This window comes from Carassius gibelio, chromosome B5 (assembly GCF_023724105.1).
Source record: "Carassius gibelio isolate Cgi1373 ecotype wild population from Czech Republic chromosome B5, carGib1.2-hapl.c, whole genome shotgun sequence".
Taxonomy (NCBI): Eukaryota; Metazoa; Chordata; class Actinopteri; order Cypriniformes; family Cyprinidae; genus Carassius; species Carassius gibelio.
In genome coordinates, this window is record NC_068400.1 from 43,429,698 (window position 1) to 43,457,003 (window position 27,306).

Genomic DNA, 27,306 nt, shown 5'->3' on the forward strand with positions numbered 1-27,306 from the left:
TGTCGTTCAAAAATATCCTTATTTCCCTAAGATTTAAAGTTCCTGAAAAAAAGACCCTGACTATGGACAATACTTTGTTGTATAAGACTTTAATATGAATACTGTTAGATTGAATGAGATGAAGTGATGACAATAAACAATAACATTAAAAACACCACAATTGGAAGGAAAACAAGTAAACTGTTAAGAAGAACCGAATAAAAAATAGGTTGCTACTAAGAATACTTAAATGCATTAATACTTCAAATGGAATGGTGTATTGCACCATGAGCTGTTCTTTTAAGATTTCTTACATATTAGGTAGAAAAGAGAGTGGCAGAGAGTCATAATAAAGATAATGTACAGTCAGTTTCACTAATAAGGTACAAACCAGCTTGTGTCAACTGGTCCTACTTTATTGAGTTTTACTTGAGTTGTTATGCCTGCTGACGAAACTCCAAGTCAGTCAGGTGTATGTCATAGCATAGATTTAAAGCACAGGAGAAAAAGATGGGATCAATGCAATGCTATTTTTGTTTTATAGATTGCATGATTGTGAAAATATTTATTTTACTGGTCACTTCTGTATAGCAATTAACAAATCTTGCATTTGCATTTTATACAATATTATCCAACCCTGGGAGGAATCTCTGTTTAGGATTGTGGTCCCATAAATCTCTGTCTTTCTGCTCTCGGCTTTGTGCAAGTTAGTTCCCAGTAGTTTGCTTTATCCTTGCTACAATCACTTTCCAAGCAAATAAAACAAAACTGGTGAGTGCATGATTTGCATATTACAAATTTGCATCCCTTTTCATGCATAATCAGATTATGACATTTAGGACAGGCTCTGAATGTTGGACAACCAAACACTCTGCTCTGTGGATCTGATACCAAGTCACAGGTTAGCAGTGTGGAGACGAGGGGGCACAGCTTGTTGGGGCAGATAGCAGAAGAGCAGGGGTAACGGCAGGAGCCACACAGGAGCTGCGAGGTCGGGCATTGAGTGTCCTGAAGCAGTTCAGTAGAACCATTTATACATGCAGAGAAATAAACCAGGCTCTTTGGAAAAAATGCAAGAGATGTGTGGAAATTAATAAAAATGTACAACTTCATGACAGCATATGAGCCATTTTCCCCAGGACGCGTCCTTCCCAGGATTTTTATATTGCCTAAAATATCCAGATTTTGTTTTTTTTGTGTGTTGTGCAGAAAGATCATTGTATGACATTCATAAGAGCTATAAAGAGCAGAGCAGACAGCTCCTTATGTATTCAAATCAGTCTCTTGGTAGTTTAGTACAATGATCGGTGCGCAGCGACGCTTCAAGTTGAATGAACGAACAAACACCTAACATGTGCGTGTATTTACATTGCTTTGATCGCTCTATGTATATCTCACCATCTCACACACCACGATTGTTTGATTATGTACCATACCTGCATGTTATTGGTCAAACTACTTTGGATGTTTTAGGCAATATAGAAATCCTGGCAAGGACGCGTCCTGGGAAATTGGCTCATATGGTCACCCTAAATGAAGTAAACATAAAAGTGCTTACTGTGTTTGTGGGACTTGGTTTGTTTCCATCTTCCTGAGTTCCAAACGTGTTTACAGGTTGGATATTCATTATTGATTGAGTTTGAGAGAGAGGATAAAGCACCTTTTCAGACCAGACAGAAGATACAATGAGTGATTTGCTAAGTTTGATCCAGTTACTTAACCATTATCACTGCCAGAACTAGAGTGTCATGAGGCATCACTGTCTTTTTGCTAACCATCCCTTTTTACACAGCTTTTTACAGATCTTTTGTATTTGACTGGTATTTAATTATGCAACCATGTTATAAGCTATACGCTATCAATAGAATGTATTTAACATAAGTGTTCTCACCTCTAAAACATTTTCCTTCTTGCTGAGATCATCAGTCAAATCATACACTTGTGAATTTCCTACAGAACAATCATTAGAAGTTTTTGAAGTATTTTAACAAACAAAATGTGCAATAAGAATAACTGAAGCATTGATTAGGCATGTTGCATCGTATATCCTCAGGTCAAAGTGAAAGTAATTTCTCAAAAGCTGCAAATATATCTATAAACAAATTTGTTAATTATTTACCATTAAAATGTACAAATTGTTAATAAACAGCAAATACCTGATCCCACTGTTGTCTGTCCTCTTCCATTCCACCATATAACCATGTCTCTCACGCTTCTTAGCTCTTCCTTGTTTGTGTTTATACCTTCATTTTTCACACAGTTGTTTCTGGTTCTAGTATGTTTCATAATTCCGGTTTCAAATTATTAAAAAATCTTCACTCTAAACAGGCTACCTGTCCAGTCCTGTCGATCTGTTCTGTGTGGGAATGAAAGTGGATAGTATTTGCTTACAGGAAACCCAACAGCTGAGCTTGGGAAATTCCTGGAAATTTATTACATGATAATAAAAGTTTTAGTGATTTGAAATCTTCGGTGTATTTGTGAATTAAAACATACAGTGCATAATAAAATCCATAATATTCCATTGTAAATATATATTGAAATTTGGTTGTGTAACTGTGAGTTTACAAGAAACAATGTTACTGTTTCTCTTTAGATTTAAAATCAAATAAAACATGAAATACTCGACCTTTGCTATGGTATGTTACATAATAGCTGGTCAGAACTTTACTGTAATAAAAAATGTATTATGTTCCTGCAAAAGTTTATAAACAAAAGTTCAATATAGGTCTTTCACAATATCTAAAATCCATTTAGACTTGAGGTTTAAATGTAAATAGTGAGTTTTGTCACAGTAGTTGTTGATTTTGGATTAGCTCCTTTGTTAATATAAAGCTTAAATACTTCATCTATGAAACTGAGCGCTAACCTGTCAAACAGGTTTTCTTGCAGAGGGCATTTGTTTCTGTATCTAAAAATCTTTACTCACACAATTAAACACTTGAAAACCAGTGGTACATTTTTAAGATTTAAAACTACTAGCTTGAAGCCATTAGACATTAATTTCCAAAAACATAAAAAGTACAAAACAATAAAATGTAACAAATCTTATTATCAAGCCTGTTTGTTTGTAATAAAATCTTCTTACGCACCAGTCCATCGAGCGTCACTCACCCCAGTAAACACTCTGATATATGTGTGGAAGAGACCAGAAATCTGGTTCTAATCACCTGTCTTGAGCCGAAACCCCATTATGTCTGAAGGTCCTTATGTAGGGAAGTAAATATTGTCCGCTTCTAAATCATGAATAGGATACTCTGCATGTGTGTGTTTGTGTGTGTGGGCACAAGTGCACTGTATGTGCATGCATATTGTATGCTTGTGTATTTCTATCTGTCCAGTTCTGTCTTTTTAGAATCACAACATAAGTCAAGACAATGCCTTACATTCTCCCTAAGGTCTGAACCCAAACTGTCTAATGTGCTTAATGCATCTTTGATCTCCCTATAGTCCTGCCAGCAATGCCACTAAAGCCAGTCACAACACAAGAAGGCCTCTGATGATACGATTCCATATGATGTGGCATTAACTGTTTGCCAAAAGCAGTTCTCACTCAGTTCTTCTGCACATCAGTTTGGTCTCTGTGAAGACAAAAATATATTGTGATTGTTAATAAGGATGCTGAATGCAGAAAAAAACAAACATTTGTGGGTGATTAAACAGTTGTTGGTCCACATTAAAAACAATATTATGGAATGGGACCAGAAATTTTGTTACCCATATTCTTCAAAATATCTTCTTTCGTGTTCGGTGGAAGGAAAATATTCATACAGGTTTGAAATAACTACAAGGTGAGTAAATAATGACAGAATTGTCATTTTGTTTGAACTATCCCTGTAAGTTACATAGAGAGAACATTGCTGTATATGTCACAAAAAGAAGTGAGAATTTGTGTTCATTGCCTATAAATAGTTAGCAGCACTAGTCACCTTATCTCTATGGCTCCGCTGATGAGCCCTGAACTGCTCGGGGTTTGTGAACATCTGTTGGCAGAATGGGCAGACTGACTCCAGGATGGTTTTCCATGGTACCCGTCCGACTGAATCTGGAGAGTTCAGTTGTTCTTCCAAGTGTTCTGCCGTTGTCCAGTGCTTCTGCTTATCCATGTGCACCATGTTAATAATAGACGGTCTGTTGTTTCTCACCACTGCTGCATCACTACAAGATCCAGAACCAGATTCTGCTCTTGATCTGCAATCTGATTGCAAAGAAGCATCTGTGTGAGTAGCACGGGACCTGATAGGTGAGTTATCTTTCTCTAACCTCTGTGGCACCTCTGAGGGGTGGTCATTTTGAGGCCTCTCCTCCTTGCCTGAGACGGAGTTGTGTGTGTCTCTTGGGAAAGAAAATGATATAACTCTACTCTTGTCCTTGTTTTTTTGATCTCTTGCCTCATTGCTTTTGTTATTATTCACAGTCCCAGGCTGAGAGGGCCTCTTCTGTGACCCAGAGCCATCCTCTTTCCCCTTTGCATTAAACCTGACCAGACCTGCACTCCAGCTTTCCAGTGGAGGCACAGACAGCTGCTGAATGCAGTGGTGGAGAGATGGGTAGTCCACGTATTTAAACTTGGGCACCTTTTCCTTAGGACTGTCAGGCCTGTAGTTTGGTGCCTTTGCCAACGAGCAGGATCCCAGCCAGCTGTTCAGTGGAGGCACAGAAAGCTGTTGGATGCACTGGTGCAGGGAAGGGAAATCCACATACTGGAAACGAGGCACCTTACGAGGAAGATCGCAGAGATCGTCTTTTCTCACACAAATTTGTGTGGAGGTCTCAGGGTCATCCTGCTCCTTCCTGATCACTCTATCCACTGTGTCACACTCAGCTGAGGCAGAGCGTTTGGCATTTCCACCTCCATCTGGTGGCAGGTACCTCCTGTCCTCCATCCCTCTGAACGCACAATGGTGCTTTCACTTCTGTGACTATAAAGAGATATAAAATGTGATGACTTCATGAATAATATTAAGTATCCTAATCAGTTCTTTAAATCGGGATCCATTCTGATTGTGATTAGTGTTTAATGAATATTCCGCATTTAGCAAAAAAGGTGCGGTCAAAAATTTCAAAAATTTCAGTAATAGAAGGTCCATTTTCTTTTGCCAATAAAAAAGTCACTTTCAAACCAAGTACTTTTTCATGGTGGGTTTCACCTGAAGAATCTTTCGAAGCAGAAGTAAATGTGATCACACATTAATGTTAATTGACCACAAAAATGATTTAGATTTATCCCTGATTTTCTTTAAAAAATAAATAAAAACTAACTTAGATTTTATGACTAGACACTAAATAGTGAATAGGGCAAAGTTTTAAAAACAGAAATGTGAAGCTTATAATTTTATGGAAGCACTTACATCAATTCTTGTGTTAAAACAATTTTACAGTTGCTTAAGGGCTTTATGATTTACAATTTAATGTAATAATAACAAAGTTTAGCAAAGGTTAGTAAATTCTGTGTATTTGTGTTCTGCGGAAAGAATGGGTATTTTAATGTTTGACAGATTTGTTTGCTTTTTAAGAAAAATAGGAAACACCACATTTTATTTTTATATTCATATTATTATTTTGTGGAAATAAAAATTGTGGCACAAGTGCCGTAAATTGAGCTTAACTTATATTCAACCCAGAATATAAGTTAATGTTTTTTCACGCAAATCAGCAAGGATCAAGGATTCCCAGTTTCGGTTCAACAAAACTGTAATTCAGTCTCTAGAAATTCTGGGACAAACAAATAATTACAGAAGTGGGTTGATCCTTATTACACATTAAATATAAAAAAGGCATTCATTAGGGATTCATGCCTTGATATATGAAACAGGCTTTTACATGCATACTGGGACCAGACCCTTTAAAAGAATACAACTCACCCTCACTATTCTCCTTGAGGGGGTGTAGATTTCACACTGTGTGGGTGGGTGGATGGCTGGATGGGTTTTGCTCTCCACAGGCCAGACTAGGAAAATGATAATAATAAAAAAAAAAACTCAAGAGATGGCAGGAGATGTGTACACATAAGTGTGTGAGCACTAGAGAAAGTGACTATGTGTGTGTTCGTGAGGGGAGAGATGGTCTGAGTTGCTCCTGTAGCCCTGTGCCATGGGTATAAATAGCAGTCTGCAGGTATGGAGTAAAGGAGAAAAGTAGGTCAGCTTCAGACTGATCGCCTTCTCCAGGGGGCCCAAAACAAAATATCTGTCACACACACACACATGCAGGCACACACACACGCGCACGCACACACACACAAAACACTATAATCTTCTCTTTCAGTATTCACTGTGGTCAAAACCAAGAACACCACTAAGAATACTGGCACACAAAGGCCTAGGAGCAGCCCAGCCCACCCTGACTTCAGATCACAACACACACATACTGAAATTGACACTGGTTCACTATCCATGTGTAATCAACAGGTGAAGAGATACCACATCTCCACCTGGTCAGCCCACAGGCTATATGTAAATGGAAGTTTTTTTTATTTTATTTTTCTGATCTAGCATCAGTATCTCACAACCATGCCCCAAACATTATCTAAGTAAAAACATTAAACAAAATTCCTCTTATACTACAAGAAAGGATTAATGTCCCAGTGTTGAATGGAAATGCTATAAATGCTCATGCTGTGCTTAGTTGTGAAATATTTTCTGTTTTTTGAGAGCTGTGGTCATTAGAGAGACTGAAGAACTGATTGTAGTTTTCAGACAAAAATAATTATGTATATAAATTGTACATGTATCTAAATATATTGTTTATATATAACAGTATAACAATATATAATAGGTTTACTGACTTAATATACATGTTATGTGTCAAAACAGTAACGATCATGACATGCAAATACTTACAATGCAAACTTTTGATACCTTGTTGCTAGTTTAAATAGCAAATTGGGTAAATGTAACATTACTATCTTCTTTTTCATATTTCTAAAAGCCCCCGAACATTGCCTGGCACAGAGAGAAAAACACACAGTAGAACCGCCCTGGAACCGTGCCGGGCGTGGGGGATAATAGCCGTGCTCCACATTCACATTTGCTGGGTTGTTCGTGAGGAACTGGGTCACGCGCCGTGGCCTACATTTTTAAGGTTTGTTGTCTTCGTTTTTCTCCTCCCCACATTTATTTGGGCTGGCTCCTCCCTCGTTGCCTGAGCAGTGCAACGGGGGTTGGGGAAGAGCGGCGGTTCGCACAGTTTGAAGCTGAGAGACCAAGCCAAGCAGTTAGATGCGCCCTCGCATGTAGACAAACAGAGCATTCACACGCGCGTAACAGCGAGAAATATGTGCGTGCTGACACAACGAACTAATACAGAAACATGCGCCTGTCTATAAACATATTCATTTAACTTCCTATCAATCCACGTATCACCCCGTCAAATAATTCACCTGTCATGGATAGCGCAATAGAAAATAAGGTCATTCAGGCAACTGTTATTACAAATCTGCATTAAGTCATACGAGATGACGACAATAATTAAGATATGAACAAATGGTAGGTTTGAATAAATATTTGAACGTATCAGATATAATTTAGGCTAACGTTTCACATTTCATGTTCCTTTAGTTTACCTTATTTTACCGTAGTCCGTGGAGGTCCGTGAAGTGCATGCCAATCCGTCGATTTAATCAGAATTGTGTTCGTCTTATTTCAAAGGAAAAAGAGCTTTATCATCGACACGTTATTTAAAATAAAACATAAGGAAATTATTTTTCTGGTTTGCTCTCTTGAAGGACCATTTAAACTTCTTCAGTTTGAAAACAGCGACAAAGAGGGCATGTTATTATTTATCCTCTCTTAGTATCAGCGACACTTTACCAGAAACAGTTACTTAATGTGTAAAATGTGGTTTGACTCTAGGAGCCGCTATTCGGATTCTGATGGAAAGAAGCGAAAGCCAATCATAGTTTGGTCACGCTTCATGACACACCCATAGACTCCGCCTCACTTGCGTATCTTTACCCAATCAACGAGCTGATTTGTGATAGGTGGGCGGAGCCACCATGTCCTAGTTCTTGGCGAATTATAATTCAGCTCAGACTCCGTTTACTCGAGTCACCCGAGCGCGAGTTGACACCCAATCCTCCGCGCGTCTTTATCAATCAGTCATATTAGCCCTGACATATGCACACAAAACAGAGATGCATTTCCTTCTTTTAAATCACACGGATATGCAACTCGTTTAAATGTTTCAAATAATAGCCTAATAATAAAATCTTGTCAGAATTAACACTATAGGATCTTTTGTCTCTTGAAATTATTTTGCCCCGCTGTACCTCTAACTCTTGCCCAGTGTATACGAGAAACATGTTTGTAATTTATATTTGTTACTCCGATGTGCTAGAAGACTTCGTACTGACATGTTATTTCAAACTGTCCAGACAAATAAAAGATATGATGTCTGAGAAAATCCTATGACCTTCTTGCTATTGATATTTTAAAAAAAAAAGAAAAAAGAAAAATTCAGTGCAGTGGAAAGGTATTTCAGCTACTTATCTAATTTAAATGTCATTACATTTACATTTTCATTTAATGATTTAGCAGACGCTTTTATCCAAATGAGAACAATTGAAGAAGTCATGTTTCTAGGAAGGGTAGCCTAGTCTGTGTTCACTTATGGAGCTAAATAAGCCCATGTGTGCAGTAAATACTAAGAAAACATCTACACACTCACTAAAACCAGCTTTTATTTACAGTTACACAGACAACAAGATAAAATGCTGAGATTGCAATTGAAATTCAGCTACATCCTGCTATGACTGTAGTTCCATAGATTGTGGTTTAGGTATCAGGTGACTGAAACGTCATCCTGGACAGCCACAGGCGCCAGAACCCTCCTATCTTAATGACGATATCCATACCACACATTTAAAATTCCCTCTGTCATGAAGCATAATACCCCTTTTAGGGGGCAAATACATTTACTGAGTGCATGAGCAGGCGAAGTAGTGCTGAGGATAAATCTCATGTTTTCTCTATGGTAATATAGACTGCATGTCAGTACTTTTGATATCAGCAGGGTTTGACATCAGAATATAATGCATGGAATGTGTTGAATATCAGGATCAGGTGCCATGCTATTATAAAAAAAAGACTATTCGAGTCTCAGCACACGAGTTTCCTTTTCTATGTGTCTCTTTTCTTAACTCAAAGAGGACAATTGACCAATGAGACCAAATAATTTTCTGCCATATAACCTTGAACTTGAAAGAGGTGGCCGTGAAAACTGCTCTGAATGCTTTTCAGTTTCCAGAAAGCCCAAACAGTGCCACATGAAATTAAACTGAATGCAAGCATTTGCAAAAAGAAAATGTGAAGAATGTGAAGAATTTATTTTTTGAACTAACACCTATTTTTCAAAGCCTGACATTCCTAGAAAAAAAAATCAACACAGTATTTTAAATCATTTCAATACATGGATATTATTGGTGTTATTTCCACTGAATTATAACTAAATGGTCAGGTGTCATTAGAAATAAGCTCCATCAGTTTTTCTGTTTTGTTTTTGTTTGTTTGTTTTAAAAATGTTGAAATAAAGAAAAAGAAATCTCTCTGCAGCAGTGGAATAACTGGAGCGATCGCATAACTGCAGAGATGAACTGTTATCTCAGCACTGTCTTTAATTTGGTATTGGATGAACTGCATGTATAAACTATATACAGTTTTTAAAAAGTCCTCTGTGACCATCCAAAGCAGCTGTATGTCATCTCGTTTAGCTGATGGTTTTGATGGACTGGCATTCAGAGGTCAAGTGTTTTTGCTTCTTGTCAGATGTCCTAGTGAGCGTTTCCACTCTTTTCAGGAATGAATCAAGTAGAAAAGGCTAGTCGAGGGGTTGATCACCTCAGTTCACCCCTTTCATCTCCTTGCCCCACTTCCTCCTATATTTGATAGACTGGTTCAGAAACGTGCATCACAACCTATTGGAAGGCAAAGAAACAAAACAGCATGAGTATAGAAGTTTAACAACCTTAAGTTGCATGGCTTATAGGGATATTTTACACAAAAATGAAGAAATAATTCTGTCGCCATATGTCATTGCAAGCCGGTTATATTTTCTTTCTTCTGTAGAACACAAAATATATTCAGTGGAGTCCATAGCAACAGTAGACCCCACTGACTTTTCAAAAAAACAAAAAACAACAAAAACTAGTTACTCTTACATTACATGTATAGGATGCAACAGTAACTACATTAGTAAACTTCAGTGAACTGTAAACACTGTTTTTATTCATTAAGTAGAAAATTGAAATCAACCAATATAAAGAAGTAAGTAAAATATGACTGAAATAACTGAAATGTTTCTACCTCAATTCCCCATCCTCTTTTGTCGATCCAGGAATTTCTGCCGCCTGTCCATTGGAATCTCATCCAAGCTGATACCATGGTTGCTCGCCCTTTATGGCAAGATAACCAAAGTTATTAACTCCCTAAATTACAGATATCTTGCCCAAAAGTACATACATATGCAACTTGTTTTTTTCTTACCCAGGAGTAAGGTCTGGCGGTACAGGTAACGGCTTGTTGAATCCATCTCTCCCAACCAACCAGTATGTTTCCTCTACACCTTTACCCTGATAGAGAATGAGGTTTCAGGACATTTAAGAGGCATTTAGTGTCATGTGTGATCCCAGGAGGTTTCTTGGCAAATGCTAAAACAAAACCTTTCTTTAAACATTTTCCTCCTCACACTATTTCGTGTAATTTGATACTAGCTATGCCTAAGGGTTGACATATGTGCAACAGTGAAGAATTATGTTTTTTTTTTTTTTCTTTTCTTTTTTTCTGAATGTCCTGAACCTTTCTACCATAGAGTAATTTCCATTATTGTGTGTAATAACATTTTATGGTGAAAAAGATGGCGATTGAAATTTAGAACATAAAACTTTTAAACATTTTTGAATATAATTGTTGTCTCTTCTGTTGTTAATTTTATAGCTATAGCATTCAGAAGGCAGTTGCCTTGATTTGTTCTTCACACAACATGTCTCATGTATCATCTCATGTGTGGTCTTCATCTGCGCTGATAGATTTGTGGGAAGAGCTGTTGTGCTACGGGTGTCCAGAGTTCGAATCCCGACTCAAGGACCTTTCCTGATCCTGCCCCCATCTCTCTCCCACCTCGCTTCCTGTCAGTTCTGATCTGTCGTATCGTAATAAAGGTGAAAATGCCAAAAATAAATCTTTTTAAAAACAGTGCTCTTCATTAACACTGTTATCTTCTTGATAAAGAGATTCAACATTTGATAAAAACATAATAGGGACAATATTGACTCTTAGAAATTATACCAGAACTATGGGACAGATGCCATTCTAGAAATATATATCTGCTATATAATCATCACAATATTGAATTATTTTACTGTTTAGGATTATTAGGATAATGCATTTGACCATAGTTGTGCATTGTGTGTGTGTGTGTTTGCATACCTTGAGCTCTGTCCTACCCCTAACATCTATTTTGTAGCCAAGTTTGAGACTGTTCAGGACATCAACAGTACTCTGGTTGACATGAATTCTGTAAGCTGTTAAAACAGGGACAAAACAATTAAGAAAAACATAGTAAATTAATTAATATTACAATAAAAAGTGTTACAAACTAAACAACACTTGATCATTGCTCATAGGGGAGAACCGGGGCGAAAGTAACACGGGACGAAAGTAACAAAGCGATTTTCTCCGAGCCTCTTTCTGTATTTGCATTCCCAGCTATGACAGCATGTTCAGCATGCAATCCTTGATGGAGTTGAGAAATATCATGTGATTTCCTCATCGTTTCTGGAAGTTAGGCCCGTAAAACTGTTTTCGAGTACAAAAAGTAAATTGTTGAAGCGGTAATTTTTTTTTATTAGTCGTGTTGTTTTTCTTGTTTCATGTGTCAAAGTAATGATCAATCTACAGGTTATTTAGTGTTTTAACACATCCTAAAGTTTGCATTTTCAAATTTTTTTTATATAAAATTAAATCGAGTTTAAATGTCAGGAGTTCCTGTCGGGACGAAAGTAACAGTTGTTACTTTTGTCCCGCTACAGTCACAAAAAGTATTTATTTTGTTCCAGTGCAAGCTATATTGTGAATTTCTGTGTATTGCATCATTTCTTACAAATGTTTATGTCATATTATACCAAAAGAATATGTCTTAGTTAGGGTCAGAATGACAGACAGAGGTCTGGTTTTATCCAGATGTTTTTGAGAGGGTGTTTCTGGACATAGAGGAACATCTCTCTCTGGGCAGCTGCTACATCACATTTATATTTAGTTTTTAGCCATATCTTAGCCTTTACACCTCCACCTGTGAATTTGCAGTGTTTCCAGATGTTTTAATGCACATTTTCAATTCATGCATAAAAACAACTGGATGGAAACATAAATAGTCCTGTTAAGAGTTTTTTTATTATGCTAATGTGATAAAATTTTTATATTGTGCATTCTGTAGAATTTTTTATTATTATATAAAATACATTGAAATGTACAATAAAAAAAAATACAGTCAGGTTTTAAGACATCTGATGAAACTTAAACTTACATTTTAAATGAAAATATGAAAATGTAATTTAATAATTTTTATGCAAAGATAAAGGACAAAATATGTTTGCAGTTATTTATTAACAAGGCCACAATCAGGTATACTTAAGAAAAATAAGAATAACAGAAAACAATCTAGCTTGTATTGTTGTGTTACTTTTGACCCACCTGTGTGTTACTTTCTTCCCAACCGATGGGGTCGAAAGTAACAATGTTCAACTTATGTTCAAAGTGAAATTATACTGAAGTCTTTCTACATTTCTACAAAATACCACCTGGTATTGTTAGACCACACTTCTGAGTTACTGGCCACAGCAGAAATATATCTCTGTATACAACATTATCTTTTAAAATGAAGTTTTTCTGAAAAATGGTACTTTCGCCCCTGCTCTCCCCTATTAGTTTCGTGCGAACATACAGACTCACTCAGGACATCAAGAACATACTGTATCAAGCAGAATTCCACTTAGAAGTAATGATGTTTCTTTAGAAACCACCAGATGGCAGTATGTCCATAACTGCTTGACTGTTCACTCTCTGATACATATTAAAACTGAAACACGGCATATAACGTCACTCAAGACTAATGTCATTCTTCTGTTAATTAATTAATTAAACAACTGCGTTTTAGTCATTTCATTGTGTAGGTAAAAACACATAGCAGTAGATGTGTGATTTCTTTTAGTGTGTGTGGCCTAACATATGAAAACATCAATTATTTCATTTAAATTGAATTTGAAACCTAATAAAAAAACTTCAGCAATATAATAATATTTATAATAATAGTTTTGAGGTATTTCAACTAAAATTTTATCAACAATTAAAAATGTTGTGGTCGGTAAGATTTTTTTGGGGAGGAAAGCCTCCTAAACTGCATTTGTTTGATAAAAATATAGTAAAACAGTAATATTACGAAATATTGCTCTTTTATTTTAATATATTTACATATTTAATTAAGTTAAACAAAGCAAATTTTTCAGCCACAATTACTCAACATTAGTATTTTGAATACAGTGCTGCTTAATATTTTTGTGCAAACTGTAAAACATTTTTCCTGGATTTATTGACAAATGGAAAAAAAAATTGAAATAGAAAACATTTGGGATATTATTAATGTCTTTACTGTCACTTTGCTGAATAAAAGTATTAATTAAAAAATGAACTAACCAAACTTTAGAGCGATAGTGTATATTTTTAGACACTGGTAACTAGTAATGATTTTTTACACATTCTTCCATGTTCTTCAACATGAAACATGTTCTAAAGGTGAAGTAAATGTTCTGAGATAAATGTGGCACAAGGTCTGATTAAAGGTGAAACGGTTCAGGGTGATGTCGAGGCGGAGGAGTTCTAAGAGGACATTAGCTTTAAAGCAGAATTTTCTTTCTAATTTGGCTTATACTCTTAAGAGCTTACAGGGAACTCTGCAATTTAAGCCTTCTCAGCTTCTCAGTGACATGCACTCTCTGATCAGCACACACACACACACACACGGTACTAACCACTGAGTCTTCAAACTGATCCTTAGCCAAAGACCAATTCCTGGAATCACAACTTCAGCAACAGCCACAAATGTTTAGATTTTTTACTACGTGCTGATGTATATGCATATGAAACACATTAAGTGTACTTACGCAACCCTGTGGATTCCATTCTGGAGGCTGTGTTTACTGTGTCCCCGAACAGACAGTACCGAGGCATCTTCAACCCAACTACACCTGCTACCACTGGACCTGTCACATACACATGAAATATTAGTTAGCACATTAGCAACCGCATAGAATTACATGCTGTGTCAGTCACACCTGTGTGAGCACCATGTGATCTCTGCTGAGCTGTAGGGTGGGGGAAAGAGCCAACATCATGCAAACTAATTGGATGAATCTGTTAATTGGATGATGCCCAGGATTTACATTTCACTTGTTCTAGAAATAAAAAGCCATCAGAGGATCAAGTGTAAATACGTTTTTACATTTAGCACAATGTTGATAGTGTAAGACAAGACCATCTTTATCAATGAACATTACATTCAGGAGAGAAATTATGTGTTTGATTTTTAAGTTTATGAGATGATGCATTTCATTTAAGGGTGTAAAGTACTTGGACAAACTGGTCTAACTGTACTCTTGACATAATATGAAAATACTGGCTCTCTTATGGCTTTGTTAGATGTATAGGGTTAAAAGGCTGCAACAGTGTTTAACCATTTGCATGCATTATGAATATTTTCATTCAAAACTTCATTTCAGTTCAAAAGGTAAGTAAGCCTTTAATTTATTTTTTATTTAATAAATTATTAAACTAGTCAAAAGTGACAATAAAGACTTTAAAAGTGTTACAAATTATTAATATTTCCAAGAAAAGCTCTTTTAAACTTTTTAGCTATCAAAGAATCCTGAAAAAATTTAGCAGTTTCAACAAAAATATTCAGCAGCACAACTGTTTTCAGCACTAATAATAATATGATTTTTTTAAGCTATAAATTAAGCATATTATAATGATTTCTGAATGTACTGATTTTGGAGTAATGGCTATTGAAAATTCAGCTTTACTAACACAGTAACATATGACCTTTTAACATATAGTAAAACTGAAATTGTTTTGATAAAGAGCAAGAGACTTCTTTAAAAACATAAAAAATGTATCTTTCAGACCCCAAACTTTTGAACGTTCGCTGTTTTTTTCATAGTTTGGCTGGTCCTGCGACTTATAGTCAGGTGCGACTTATTTATCAAAATTAATTTGACATGAACCAAGAGAAATGAACTAAGAGAAATGAACCAAGAGAAATCATTACCGTCTACAGCCGCCAGAGGGCGCTCTACGTTACTCAGTTCTCCTGTAGTCTACACTGAAAACATAGAGCGCCCTCTCGCGGGTGTAGACGGTAATGTTTTCTCTTGGTTCTTGGTTCTAAATAAATGCGACTTGTAGTCCAGTGCGACTTTTATGTTTTTTTTCCCTTATCATGACGTATTTTTGGACTAATGCGACTTATACTCGGGTGCGACTTATAGTCCGAGAAATACGGTATGTGTTTTGTGCGTTTCTTACCAGAATGGAGTCCAATGCGGATTTTGACTTTGACATCAGGCATGTGCCTCATCTGAAATGTTCCAATGCAGTGAAGAATGTCCAGAGACATGTTGGCCATTTCTGCTGCGTGACGGTTACCGTTACGGTTGGGAACCCCTGATGCCACCATGTACGCATCTCCAATAGTCTCCACCTGTATGTATCATTTAAAATGTTTCCGGCAAAATGCTAAACTGTTTGTATGCCCTATATTATCTCAAATGATGTAATATTATAACATATTATATTGTTAAGTAATTTATTGTTTTCATTTATTTCACAAGATAAAAATCTTTAAAAGAATGTCCCATCAAATGATTCACTCAAACACCACTCAGCATATATAGCTTTTTTTCTGAGATCAGCTTTGATCGTAAAAGAATCTATTCAATTTCCACAACAGTATTAAAGAAAGATAAAAAAAAAAAAAGCTAATGCAAACCTTGTAGACATCGTGGATTGCAATGATTCCATCAAAAAGTGTGTAGAGGTCATTAAGCAGATCAACCACTTCGATAGGTTCACTCAGAGCAGAGATGGTGGTAAAGCCCACAATATCACTGAAATACAGAGTGGCTTCTGAAAAGTGCTCCGGCTTCACAGGTTTCCCTGTCTTTAATGCCAAGGCCACAGATCTGAAAGACAGAGTGGCATTATGACAAACAAAAGAAATGTGAAAATCAATCTAAACATCTGAAGTAGGACTCACTTGGGCAGCATCTGGGCTAGAAGAGCATCTGTTTTCTGACGCTCAACCTCTAGTTCTTCAGTCCTCTCTCGGATCAGATCCTCCAGGTTCGAGGAGTACTGCTCCAGCATCCTTAACATTGAGTCAATTATATTTGTCTTCTTTCCCTTGTTCACATTCTTAAACTGCAAGTTAGAAAAAAGTTTTTTTTTCCTGTATTTTTTATATTGTGTGTGTGTATGTAAAGTGATGTGTATGCTTGAGAAAGAGAGAGAAAGAGAGAGCACCTGTCTAAAGATTTCCTCAAACGTGGGTCTCTTGTCAGGCTCCTCACTCCAGGCCTGCTTCATGATCTGAATCACCTCCAGCGGCGCTTCATCCACAGACACAGAGGGTCGGCACAGCGGTGGAGGACAGCGCACCTTATCTATGATTTCTGCCCGCAGAAATACACAACTTGAGCATTCACATCTTATGTGAAACTGTATCCATATCTGAATTGTTCCAAACCAACTGCATTAAATCACTGCCATCTTTAGTTTTTCCATTGACTAGGAGAAAACCTGAATGGTATGTGATTATATAGTGGTATATGAGAGTGTCTAACCTTCAGGAGGCATATCCAACATGCAGAAGGGCGCACAGCGAGAGATCACCTCCTGCATGATAATAGAAAAGCTATATACATCAGCTGCATACGTTCCCTTCTTCTTCAGTTTAGGATCCCGCAGGATCTCTGGAGCTGTCCAGAATTCATCTGTATCAAAGATACAGAGATTAAAGTCGATCAGAAATACTGAATATATATATATATATATATATAAAAAAAGCAAGAGGAGATGATGAGAACTTCTATGTCATAATTCTCATCTCATGGTTTAGCGATTTGCACATGTATTACATGTACCCTCTGGTTTGGTGTCCTCCAGGATGATGTTTTGACAGTTGAGGATTTCACTGAAGCCATAATCCGTCACCTTCAGAACAAACCGACCATCAACCACACAGTTCCTTGACTTCAGGCGTCCATGGATAATCCCATGATTATGCAAGTACTTCATTCCCTGGCAGGAAAAGATTTTTAAAAAATGCCTTAGAGGTGACAGAAAAGCATGAGGAGATGGGAGCGAGTGACATCTTTGGCAGTTCAATAGTTTAATCAATATCTTCATCTTCTTACTGAGCTGTTTTTACTTATCCTTTAATTTATGCATTCATTCAGTCCTAAATTCCTCACCCTGATCAGGTCAAGGAGAAGAGAGGATTTGAACATCCAGTCCAGTCTCATTTCCTCGTTGTTGAGCAGGTCTTCCAGGCTGCCTCTGGTGCAATGCTCCGTAACAATGCCAAATATGCCAGTATCCAAGAACAGACCCAGAAACAGGTTCAGATTCTCATGACGCATGTCTCTCAGCTAGAAAGAGAGAAGAGGAGGACAAGCAGAAGCAACAACAACAAAAAAGAGATGAAAAAAGTCAGGATGGGAAGGTGAGTAAAGTGTTCAGTTTTTCATTTCAAAACCTGTCCACAAGTTGTAAGTTATACAATGAATTATTAACTTTCATTCACTTCATTCACTTCTCTATTACCTTAATAAAGATGGTCTGAGCGCTTTCACTGATTTCTGAAACTGAATCTCCACAGGGGCACTTCTTCAGCCAGACCCAGTCACCCTGACAGCACAGAATAATACAACTGAACACATCTCCACAGGCTCACATAAAATCTTGTTTTTCAACTTTTCCGCACCAGATTTTATGTATTTCATTTAAATTAGATAAATGAAATAATAAACTTTCTGCTGCTAATTCTGTACAGTATTAATACTTTTCCCTCAACAACTGAAGTACAAACAATAGCTGTATGTTGTTCATATTAATATACAGGCTACTTTATACTACATACCTCTAATTTGACTGTTAGTGTATTTTGCCTGCAGTGATGAACAGGTTATTAAAAGCTAAAAAATGTAAATTAGTGAGCTTGGAGCAAGAAGTGAAAAACCTAATGGAAGCTTGTTTTCTCCACTGAATAAAAAAGAAAAAAGGTAATTGCAACTTTGTATCTCACAGTTCACAGTTTATGTCTCACAATTCCGACTTTATTTTGCAAGATATAAACATTCAATTTTTATGAAAAAAAAATCTAATTTCAAGATGTTTTCCTGCAACTGCTAATTTTAAAACTGAGTGTAGAACTGGCAATTGTGTGATATAAACTCGCAATTATGAGGAGAATTATACAAATTGTGAGAAATACAAAAATGCTTATAAAAAAAAATTCAGAATTGTGAGATGAAAAGTTGCAATTACCCTTTTTAAATGTTTTATCTTGGACAGGCTGTTCTTTTTAAAATTGTGAATTTATATTTCACAATTCTGAGTTAATCTTGCAAATCATTGGGGGAAAAATATACAAAATTAGCTATTAACTATTAACTTACTGTTTATTGAATTGTTTTATATGAGCAATACCACAAATGGAATCATGCTTTTGTACTGAATATCAGCACATCAGACCAGACCTTCTGGTATTCAGTACAAATTCAGACTTTTCTTTGTGTGATATTGCTTCATACAGTACTAAAACTGTATGTCTGTAAACAAAAAAGCACAGATTTCACACACCTCAAATACAGCAACGTTGGACATTTCAGGAGTTGACGCAATGTAACTGCGTCCTGAAACTGAGTGGCGAGGGGTTTTAAGATCTTGTTGACTCTTCACCGCACTCTCCTCATTCAGCTTCTACAGAAAGAATGGAGAGAAACGGAGAATGTGAAAAACACAGACAAACATCTGAGTAAGAGCGAGAGTGAGAGTCATCACACTTGCAGCAGATCACACAACAAAATTATATTAAATTAATTAAAATTATTACCATACTCTCCTCATTCAGCTTCTACAGAGACACACACACAGAGAGGGAGAAATGAACAGTGAGAGAGACACAGATAAAGAAGTCTATGAGCAAGACAGAGAGAGATAACATTTATGACTGACCCTCCTGCTGAGTGTGGTGTTGATGAAGACCAAGTCATCCAGTGTCAGTATTATCTTAGTGGGGCTTCCATTTCCTCCTCCACCAAATGCTCCTAATAACCCCATCCCATATTTCCTGGAAACATACAAACAGATATATCAGTAATACAATAAACATATTCAATACAAGGTGGTTTGTTGCAACTCAGCCAATTCAATTCATACCTTAAATGTAGAAATAATACACTTGCTCCACTTAAAAACACACAGAACAAGAGAAAAAAGAAGAAAATGGTCACTCCATCTAAGCCTGCAATGAAAGGAAAAGAACAACAGACAGAATCATTGGTTAAATATATTGTAGCTAATAAAATGTATGTGGTACAAGAATGTTTGCTTTCTCACCTCCATTACAAGCGACATAAGGACTGAACCAACAGTTTGAGTCAGTGCTCGGAGACGCTCCAGCAAAATGAATCGATTTCCCCAGGAACTTCAACCCTCCATATTTCCCATGTGTGTGCGATGCTTCCAGGGCGTGTGTGCGATGTAGGCTGGACCCAGAGCCATCTGAATCAAGGACGGCGTAGCGGGCCTGCATTCCTTCTCCATCTGTACCTGCCGATATCCGCTGGTTAAAGCCATTGAATTCAAATCCTCCCTCATTTTTAACCAGTGCATCACCCGATACCCAGCGCCCTCCACTCGCAACTCGGCTCTGCTCTGCAGCCTTGGCTGTATAATAGAGCATGTTATAGATGGTCCCAAAGAATGGAGAAACCTGCCAAGAAAAAAAAATCTTTAAAAATGGAACAAATAACATTATGAACCGTAATGGGATTCTAAGCTATTTTTCATAGAAAATGAAATCAAATAATAAAAGTTTTAGTAGTTTTTATTTATTTATTTATTTAGTTTTTATTTAGTAGTAGTTTTAGTCGTGGCCTAATGTTTAAAGAGTTGGACTTGTAACCTGAAGTTTGTGGGTTCGAGACTCAGGAATTATAGGTGGGGGAGTGAATCTACAGCTCTCTCTTCCACCTTCAATACCAATGACTGAGGTGTACTCGAGGAGGACACAGAACCCCAATTGCTCCCTAGGCACCTCAGCAAAAAATGGCTGCCCACTGATTCAGGTGTGTATTCACAGTGTTTGCATTTAACCCATTCTAGTACACACACTCAGCAGTGAGTAATGAAAACACAGAGCACAATTTCCTACTGTGACAAAGATGCTTTCTACATAACTATAGATCGTCCTATTCCCATCCCTGTATTGCTAGTTTAGAATGATACCTAGTTGTAAGCACTAAAACAAGTTCATACTGATTATTTTTCAGACCGATTGCCAGTTACCTCTTCGGGTGGTGTGCTGGTACGTATGTCGTAGGATTCCTGCGCTGCACTAAATGCCTCATAGAAGTTTTGTTCCCCTTGGTCCATGGTTATTGTCAGGACCCCATCATATGCTCGTCGCAGTTTGGTGTCATTGGCCAGGATTGGATAGTTCACATTTTTATATGGCAGTGAATACAGGAGGGTGTCATAAGGAATGAAGATGTACCCTCGGTCAATCATTCTCATGTCCATTGCTGTGGTTAGCAACTGATACTGTTCCTCTCCACCAATCAGAACAGAGTGCATGCACATGATGACAACTGCACACAGAAAAAGAAGAGGGAGGAATAAAAAAATGGGAAAGTGCAAAGAGGACTCATGAATAAATAAAATTATTAATAATTATTAAAACACAATGAGAGATATAACACAAAAAGATATGCAAAAAAATATATATTTATAAATTGCCTGCCCTAATTTGGATTGGAAAAGGAAAAGGACACTAAAATTGCATTTAATTGTTTTTAATCATTAAAAAAAAATGATTAAAAAAATTAACTATGAAAATAAGTACAATTAAAAAAATGTTGTGAATTACCATAGATTACATTCTCAAACAGTAATTATAGATTGAATTTTAATTTAATATCAGTATATCTAAGGATGTAGAAGCAGATTATATTAACTGAAACCACTAATCGACTTAAATTGAAGCAGCCTTAAATGTCAAAATTCAAAAAGATTAATTTTAATTCATATTTACATTTTTAAAGGGGTCATCGGATCCCAATTTTCCACAAGTTAATATGATTCTTTAGGGTCTTAATGAAAAGTCTTTGGTTAAAATTTCTCAATGGTAGTGTAAAACAACACCCATTTTACTTTGTCAAAATCAGCTCTGCAGACATCAACCCGTTCTGATACATGTTGCTTTAAATGCTAATGAGCTCTGCTCACCCCGCCCCTCTCTTCTGTGGGATGACCAGCCATGCTTGGAGATACTGTTTACTTTAGCCGCAGAACGTGCTAACTAACAAGTTATTAGTAAAGACAATTGCAAAAATTCATGAAAAATACCCTTATACTCACATCTGTTGTAAGTGAAGCTGGATCATGAATGATTTGTACGAACATGGATGTATTAGGCAGATCTGGGGCGCATTCCCACAAACAAACGTAATCACTTAGATGTCAGGAATAAATGATGACTGCTATGTTCATTATTACATCCAACAACAACACACCTCAATCACTAACCGGAGGTTTGCGGCCCAATTTACTTCCATATTTTGAAGTACTTCCGAGAGAAATGGTATATTGAATGAGGAAAGCAGAGGGCGTGGTTTGTTTGTTTTTCTACCGCAAACTGATTGAATGTAATAAAGTAGGCGTTTCATTCAGAAATGGAGGCAGATTTGAACTCAAGTTTTCAGTCAGTTGTTGAGCAGTCACATTCAAGCGAGAATATTATTATTTTTCCCTCCTTCCTAGAAATGCAAAAAAATCTAGCCATTTTGACTGCAACCAGGGTGTTTTGGGGATTGAAAATAGGGTTTCAGGAGAACCACATCCTAACACTCACCTCCTCGCCATTTCTGTAAGTTACGTGTTTTTTCCTCCACACGCTGTCAATGCTTACGGCACTGACAGTTGGAGGGGCATGCTTAGGCTCATGCCTTAGGTCAGACTAACTTCATCACAGAAGGTCCGTCGTTTTAGAGGGGAGGAGCATTCTCAGATTTGTATTAAAGTTTACGTAGGCAAACCAAAAAAAATTGTGGATTGACTTGCACGGATGAATTGTTCACCACAAAAATAGCAATGTGCGCTAACAGAATAAATATAGTAAATTTTCATTTCATGTGTATTTTAATTTGCTCTTTAACATTTCAAAGTCTTACAGTACTAAGTGGCATACTTAAAGTCGGCATGAAATCAAAATTGACAAGTCTTAGCATGGTAGATGTGTACACACACTGCCAATACACTCTTATGTGTTTAAACAACTTGTAAAAGTGAATTTAACATCCGATGACCCCTTTAAATATAATTCAAACATAACTGCAATTTAAAAAATGACTGTGAATTTAATGGTAAAAGACTGTAAAAATGCTACAGTAAAAACCTGTTAAATGTATTATATACAGTGAATGACTGTATTGGGCATTAAATGTAATTTTACAGTAGTATACCATTTTTGGAAGTGAAAAAGAATGTGAATAACACTAAAGAACAGTGAATAACCGTAAATTGATATTCCCATAATTCCCTGTGTTACATTTCAAATGATTTTTTTCTTAAATAACTGTTTCTTCTAGGTTTTGTTTTGTTATCAGTTATGTACATTAGGGTTTATTGCATTATTTCAGTTTCATGTGTGTTACCATGATGGTGTTTAGGGTTTGTGTGAATGACACGGTGCACCTTCTATATTAAATGCTGCTTTGGTTCATCATGTGACTTTTTCATCACCAAAAGCTCTAGGTGGTCATCATTGTATTACAACGGTACAAAACAGATTTTAGTACTTCAGTAGGTTGGTATACTGTATTTTTTACAGTATATGTCTTGCAACCACAGCTGCAGATTTTTTTTACCATACATTTTACATATTTTTTTTTACAGTGTGATAGAACTCACCCCTCACTCGATCGGTCTCCCGTATTGTCTTTAGTGCTCGCCGTGGCCCTTCCTTGTCCGTTTCCATGGTAACAACCACACCAACTGGCAGACCAAGGGCACGCAAGGAAGCTGCCAGTTCATGCCCAGTCGCTTCCCACATGTCGTTCTCTGCTGTTATAATCCCAACATGTGCCCAGCGGAAAAAGCGTAGCACGGAGAGGAGCACACGAGAAGACAATGGGAGCGGCCGCAGGAAGGTGGAATACATTCCCTCATCCATGTTAGCCTTCAGACAAGCCCAGGACAGGATGCCCTTGTTCCAATTCTTCGCTAGCAGCGCAGCAGCAGTGCAGTAGCCAGGGTTTGCCGGTCCAAGAAAGGCCGAACCATAGCCCTCCAGTTCAGCAAAGTGTGCCAGGGCTTTCGAGCTGGAGCAATCCTCATTAATTAGTGTGTAATCATACCAGTAGCCCTTGTTGAGGTCGGGGTCTTTGTTTATTCGGCTCATGGCTAACCGTGCAGCCAGATCTGGCAGGGCTTTGGAGAGCATGGGGTCACATGTCCACGGTCCTACAATGGCAATTTTGAATGTGGTGCCCCAGGCCTCACAGGGCAAGTATGATAGCATGACTAGAGAAAGGAGAAAACAGTTGCCCCACCAGCTGTGGCTGCGTAGTACCGGGGTCGAGGACACAGGACACAATGAGCCATCAGGATTTTTCACTTTTTGCTTTGAGGTTTTTTTTCGTCGTCTCTTTCCGGCACTAGACTGTGGCCATCGTGGGTGGTGGGAATGGCAAAGAAAGCTAGAGTTTCTGTGGTCATCCATTTTATTTTTGATTTACTGTTAATTGTCTGGGACAATGAAATGCAGGTGGCACTGAAAGGTGTTGCCCTGTATTGTGTGAATATTTGGTTAGCTACAGTATAAAGGCTGGTTAAACACACACACACACACACACACACACACACACACACACCCAAAACACCCAGCTCTCAATTTGGGTTCTACCCACTAAGGAGCACTAGCCCAAAACTATTGCACAATAACCAGTCATCACGGTCTGTTTTAGAGACGGAGAGGAAAAGAGGGGAAAAAAGAAAAGGGATGAAAACAAGAGAAAAAGACAAAGTTAAGATCTCTTTTTACCATTGTTTACTATATGCAGTAGTGATGTGAGAGTGTAACACTGGCTCCAACGTCAGCAACAGGGTCATATAACTGATTATGGTACCAAGGTCAATAGATCTATACTGCATTTCAAAAGTCAGTAAGATTTTATACATAAATACTTAATAAATCGTAATACTTTAATTTAGTGAGGATGCATTACGTTTAATGGTTCTCATAAAAATGTTCATAAGCACAACTTTGTTTTCAACTTTGATAACAAAAATAAAAATATAAAAATAAAAAGTTTCTTGAGCATTAAATCAGCATGTTAGAATGATTTCTGGGTGATTATGTGATACTGAAGACTGGAGTAATGGCTTCTGAAAATTCTACTTTGTCACCACAGGAATAAATTACATTTTAAAATTAATCAAAATAGAATTTTAAAATGCAAAAATATTTCAAATATACTGTTTTTACTTAAATAAATTCACCCTTGATGAGCATAACAAACTTCATAAAAAAACATCCTAAAATCTTACCAACCCAAAACTTTCAAACGACAGTGTAATACAATTTTTTATAAAATAAAATGAATGAGTAGATCTATTTTCCCCTATGTTCCCCTACAGAAAAATACAAAAGCCCATTTCTGCCTAGAGTAAAAAGTATTAGGACTCTATTTCTCCTACTTGTGACTGTACATCTTTTTTGTCAAGTCACATTGTGACTTCAATTCTTATTTTAAATTTTATCTCATAGTTATCTTAGTTTTTACTATGAGGCAGATTTTATGATTAACAGATTAAATATATTAAAATTTTCCTATTTGCTTATTTTTATAAAATAATACTATGTTTTCTTTAATAGAATGACATATATAAGAGGCAATCTTCAATTAATAAATAATGAAATGTTGTTTGCTAATAAGAGTTTTGTTCTTCAACCCTCTTACCATCCTGTCCTTCCCACTGTGATCCTAGAGACCTCAGATATCTAACTGCAGGCCTGGTCACCTGACTCATGTGCCATTGGTGTTTAAAGGTGGAGCTGGGGTGAAGTGTCACACAACTTGTACCCGGCTGTCAGCCCATTCCTCCCTCCCTCTCTTTCTCTATGCATTGCTCAGCAAGCACCAAGCAGATTACAATTAAAAAGGGTCCACTCTCTAATTCATGTCATTATCATTCTGTCTAAATTCTGTATAAATGTCCCATCTACCCATCATTTCTTAACCACTAGGTCTGGCATACTCTCATTCTTTGGACTTTTAGCCAGCTCTGAAATAACTCAGGATTACAGAGGATTGCACGGGACCTTGCTGTCAGTCTCACACTACACCTTTGTTTGAGAGCTTTACTGTCTGCAATATTAGAGAACTGTCAACCCCCCCCCCCCCCCATTTACTTTACTCAGTCAGTTTTTATGTACGACATTACAGCACAATCGTTTCATCAGCTAAAGGAATTTCACAATCTGTGTAAATATTACATTTGTACCGTTGTGAATGAAATGTGCAATATAAATAAGATTGCCTTGGCCTGCCTTGTAATACTTAAATATGTAAATCTAGCAATATAGCTATTGTGATACAAAGCTCCAGATATTCCTCCCTACTAAAAAGATTACTAATAAGTGTTTTTTGATTAAGGTAATTTTTCAGAAGGGGTGTCCTGTTATATAAATGTGCCAGTGTCAGATGATCCTTTGATGCTTGAAATGACTGCTTGAATCTCATGACCTTATCATGGATCACATTTTGTTTCAGTCAAGTTTATTGTAACTTTGTGATGTCACATTATTTTACCATTAACAGAATACCACTAAATGTTAAATTTTTGGTGATTAGACTCTAAGTGACTGCAAATTACAGTAAATGGACAATACAATTTCAATTATATTTCTTTACTGGATAACACAGACCCATATTTGAATGCTAGTGAATGTTAGCTGAGTTAGCATAATTAGGAATTTACATCTTTAGTAGCAGACAGACATTTCATTATAAGACCAATAAAATAAGGTAGTTTAAATTTCATCTATTTTTGACGAGTAAAGTAATACAAATAATATAATGCAATTCATTGTTAAGTTTAATACTGAAAAAAAAAATATTTATCAAAATCCAATACAAAGAAAAAAAAATGATTCATGTTATGCTGTAACAACCTATGATTACTTAGCAGACTTCAGGGAGGTCCTAATCTTCTAAGCCTCAGGGACTACTCTAGCAAATTCAATATTGAAGACTACTTTTACCTTTAATTAAAGAAATGTTAGTAAAAGAGCAAAAGATGTGCTAACCTGGTAAGTGTGGCTAATTGAGAGTAATGGTAAGTACTCGTCCCATTAGAACATCACAGAGTCTGAGAAGAACCAGAGAGGGACCAGAACAGCACTTCCAGGAGGAAATAGCAATAAGAAATAAAAAATTCCAAATTAAAAATGTAAAAGTCCAGATCGAAGGTGGAGAAAAGACAGATATTCCATTTCAAAATAGATGGAGAAGCTTTTTTTTAAAGTCCTTTGTCTCATCATCTTTTAAAAGTATAGTATAAAAATGTAGATGTAGAAATCCACCTTTCTCTTTTTAAAATGGAGAGCTGATCTTTGGTTTGTGGTCCCTGGAGGTTGGAGGCCCTCTATTGGACTGAGTCCTGCCCCAATCTGGAGCGCTTAATGGGGGAAGCCACTGGAACAAGAGCCTCTCTGAGTCCTGGGTCTTACTGGGAATAGGCAGATTTAGGCAAAGAGAGAGAGAGAGCAAGCGACAAGGAACGAGTAGGAGAAAGGAGGGGCAGGCCGGGAATCCAAGCAATGACTTCTTAACCCTCTTTAGCCTAATCCAGACATACATGGCCGAAGGCATCGTCTCTCCTCAGTGTGCATATGAGCTTGAGGTCCAGTAACATTCAAGATACAGACTTACAATCTAAAGTAGAAATACTTTTTTTAATATATATATTTTCTAACCAATATTAGTGTTTGTAG

General features: G+C 36.9%; 2 protein-coding genes across 12 annotated transcripts; both read right to left on the minus strand.

Annotated features, from left to right (window-relative positions):
- Nucleotides 1-70: 70 nt before the first annotated feature.
- Nucleotides 71-7,833, minus strand: LOC127958460 (uncharacterized). Of its 3 annotated transcripts, none has more exons than XM_052557337.1 (7): nt 7,544-7,833; nt 5,844-5,929; nt 3,909-4,901; nt 2,136-3,560; nt 1,871-1,929; nt 1,538-1,639; nt 71-987 (listed from the first exon to the last, which is right to left on the minus strand). In XM_052557337.1, exons 3-4 carry the CDS (start codon nt 4,863-4,865, stop codon nt 3,549-3,551), a joined length of 969 nt encoding a protein of 322 aa, XP_052413297.1. In that variant the 5' UTR covers nt 4,866-4,901; nt 5,844-5,929; nt 7,544-7,833; the 3' UTR covers nt 71-987; nt 1,538-1,639; nt 1,871-1,929; nt 2,136-3,548. The 3 variants fall into 3 exon arrangements, with proteins under 3 accessions (XP_052413297.1, XP_052413295.1, XP_052413296.1); XM_052557335.1 differs by having other exon boundaries at nt 71-1,038; XM_052557336.1 differs by lacking the exon at nt 7,544-7,833 and adding an exon at nt 6,822-7,519 and having other exon boundaries at nt 71-1,038.
- An 808-nt stretch (nt 7,834-8,641) lies between these two features.
- On the minus strand, nt 8,642-27,035 carry LOC127957078 (retinal guanylyl cyclase 2-like). Of its 9 annotated transcripts, XM_052555443.1 has the most exons (23): nt 26,896-27,035; nt 26,620-26,713; nt 23,220-24,265; nt 20,598-20,899; nt 19,647-20,022; nt 19,467-19,551; nt 19,263-19,377; nt 19,141-19,161; nt 18,888-19,007; nt 17,850-17,933; nt 17,498-17,674; nt 17,168-17,324; nt 16,868-17,017; nt 16,548-16,696; nt 16,282-16,445; nt 16,015-16,207; nt 15,552-15,726; nt 14,303-14,332; nt 14,132-14,230; nt 11,403-11,497; nt 10,461-10,546; nt 10,281-10,369; nt 8,642-9,892 (listed from the first exon to the last, which is right to left on the minus strand). In XM_052555443.1, the coding sequence occupies exons 3-22, from the start codon at nt 24,028-24,030 to the stop codon at nt 10,282-10,284; spliced, it is 3,477 nt and encodes a 1,158-aa protein (XP_052411403.1). In that variant the 5' UTR covers nt 24,031-24,265; nt 26,620-26,713; nt 26,896-27,035; the 3' UTR covers nt 8,642-9,892; nt 10,281. The 9 variants fall into 9 exon arrangements, 7 of the variants coding, with proteins under 7 accessions (XP_052411403.1, XP_052411402.1, XP_052411405.1 ...); XM_052555442.1 differs by having other exon boundaries at nt 26,620-27,035; XM_052555445.1 differs by lacking the exon at nt 19,141-19,161 and having other exon boundaries at nt 26,620-27,035.
- Nucleotides 27,036-27,306: the final 271 nt, after the last annotated feature.

Bases quoted from the DNA above. Each gene is read 5' to 3' on its own strand.
- LOC127958460 (XM_052557337.1), bottom strand. From the start codon at position 4,865: ATGGAGGACAGGAGGTACCTGCCACCAGATGGAGGTGGAAATGCCAAA.
- LOC127957078 (XM_052555443.1), bottom strand. From the start codon at position 24,030: ATGGATGACCACAGAAACTCTAGCTTTCTTTGCCATTCCCACCACCCA. The intron at 20,900-23,219 runs GTGAGTTCTATC...TTCTGTGTGCAG, and splicing joins GGAGACCGATCGAGTGAGGG to TTGTCATCATGTGCATGCAC. The intron at 14,333-15,551 runs GTAAGAAACGCA...CCCACCCTACAG, and splicing joins CCGCATTGGACTCCATTCTG to CTCAGCAGAGATCACATGGT.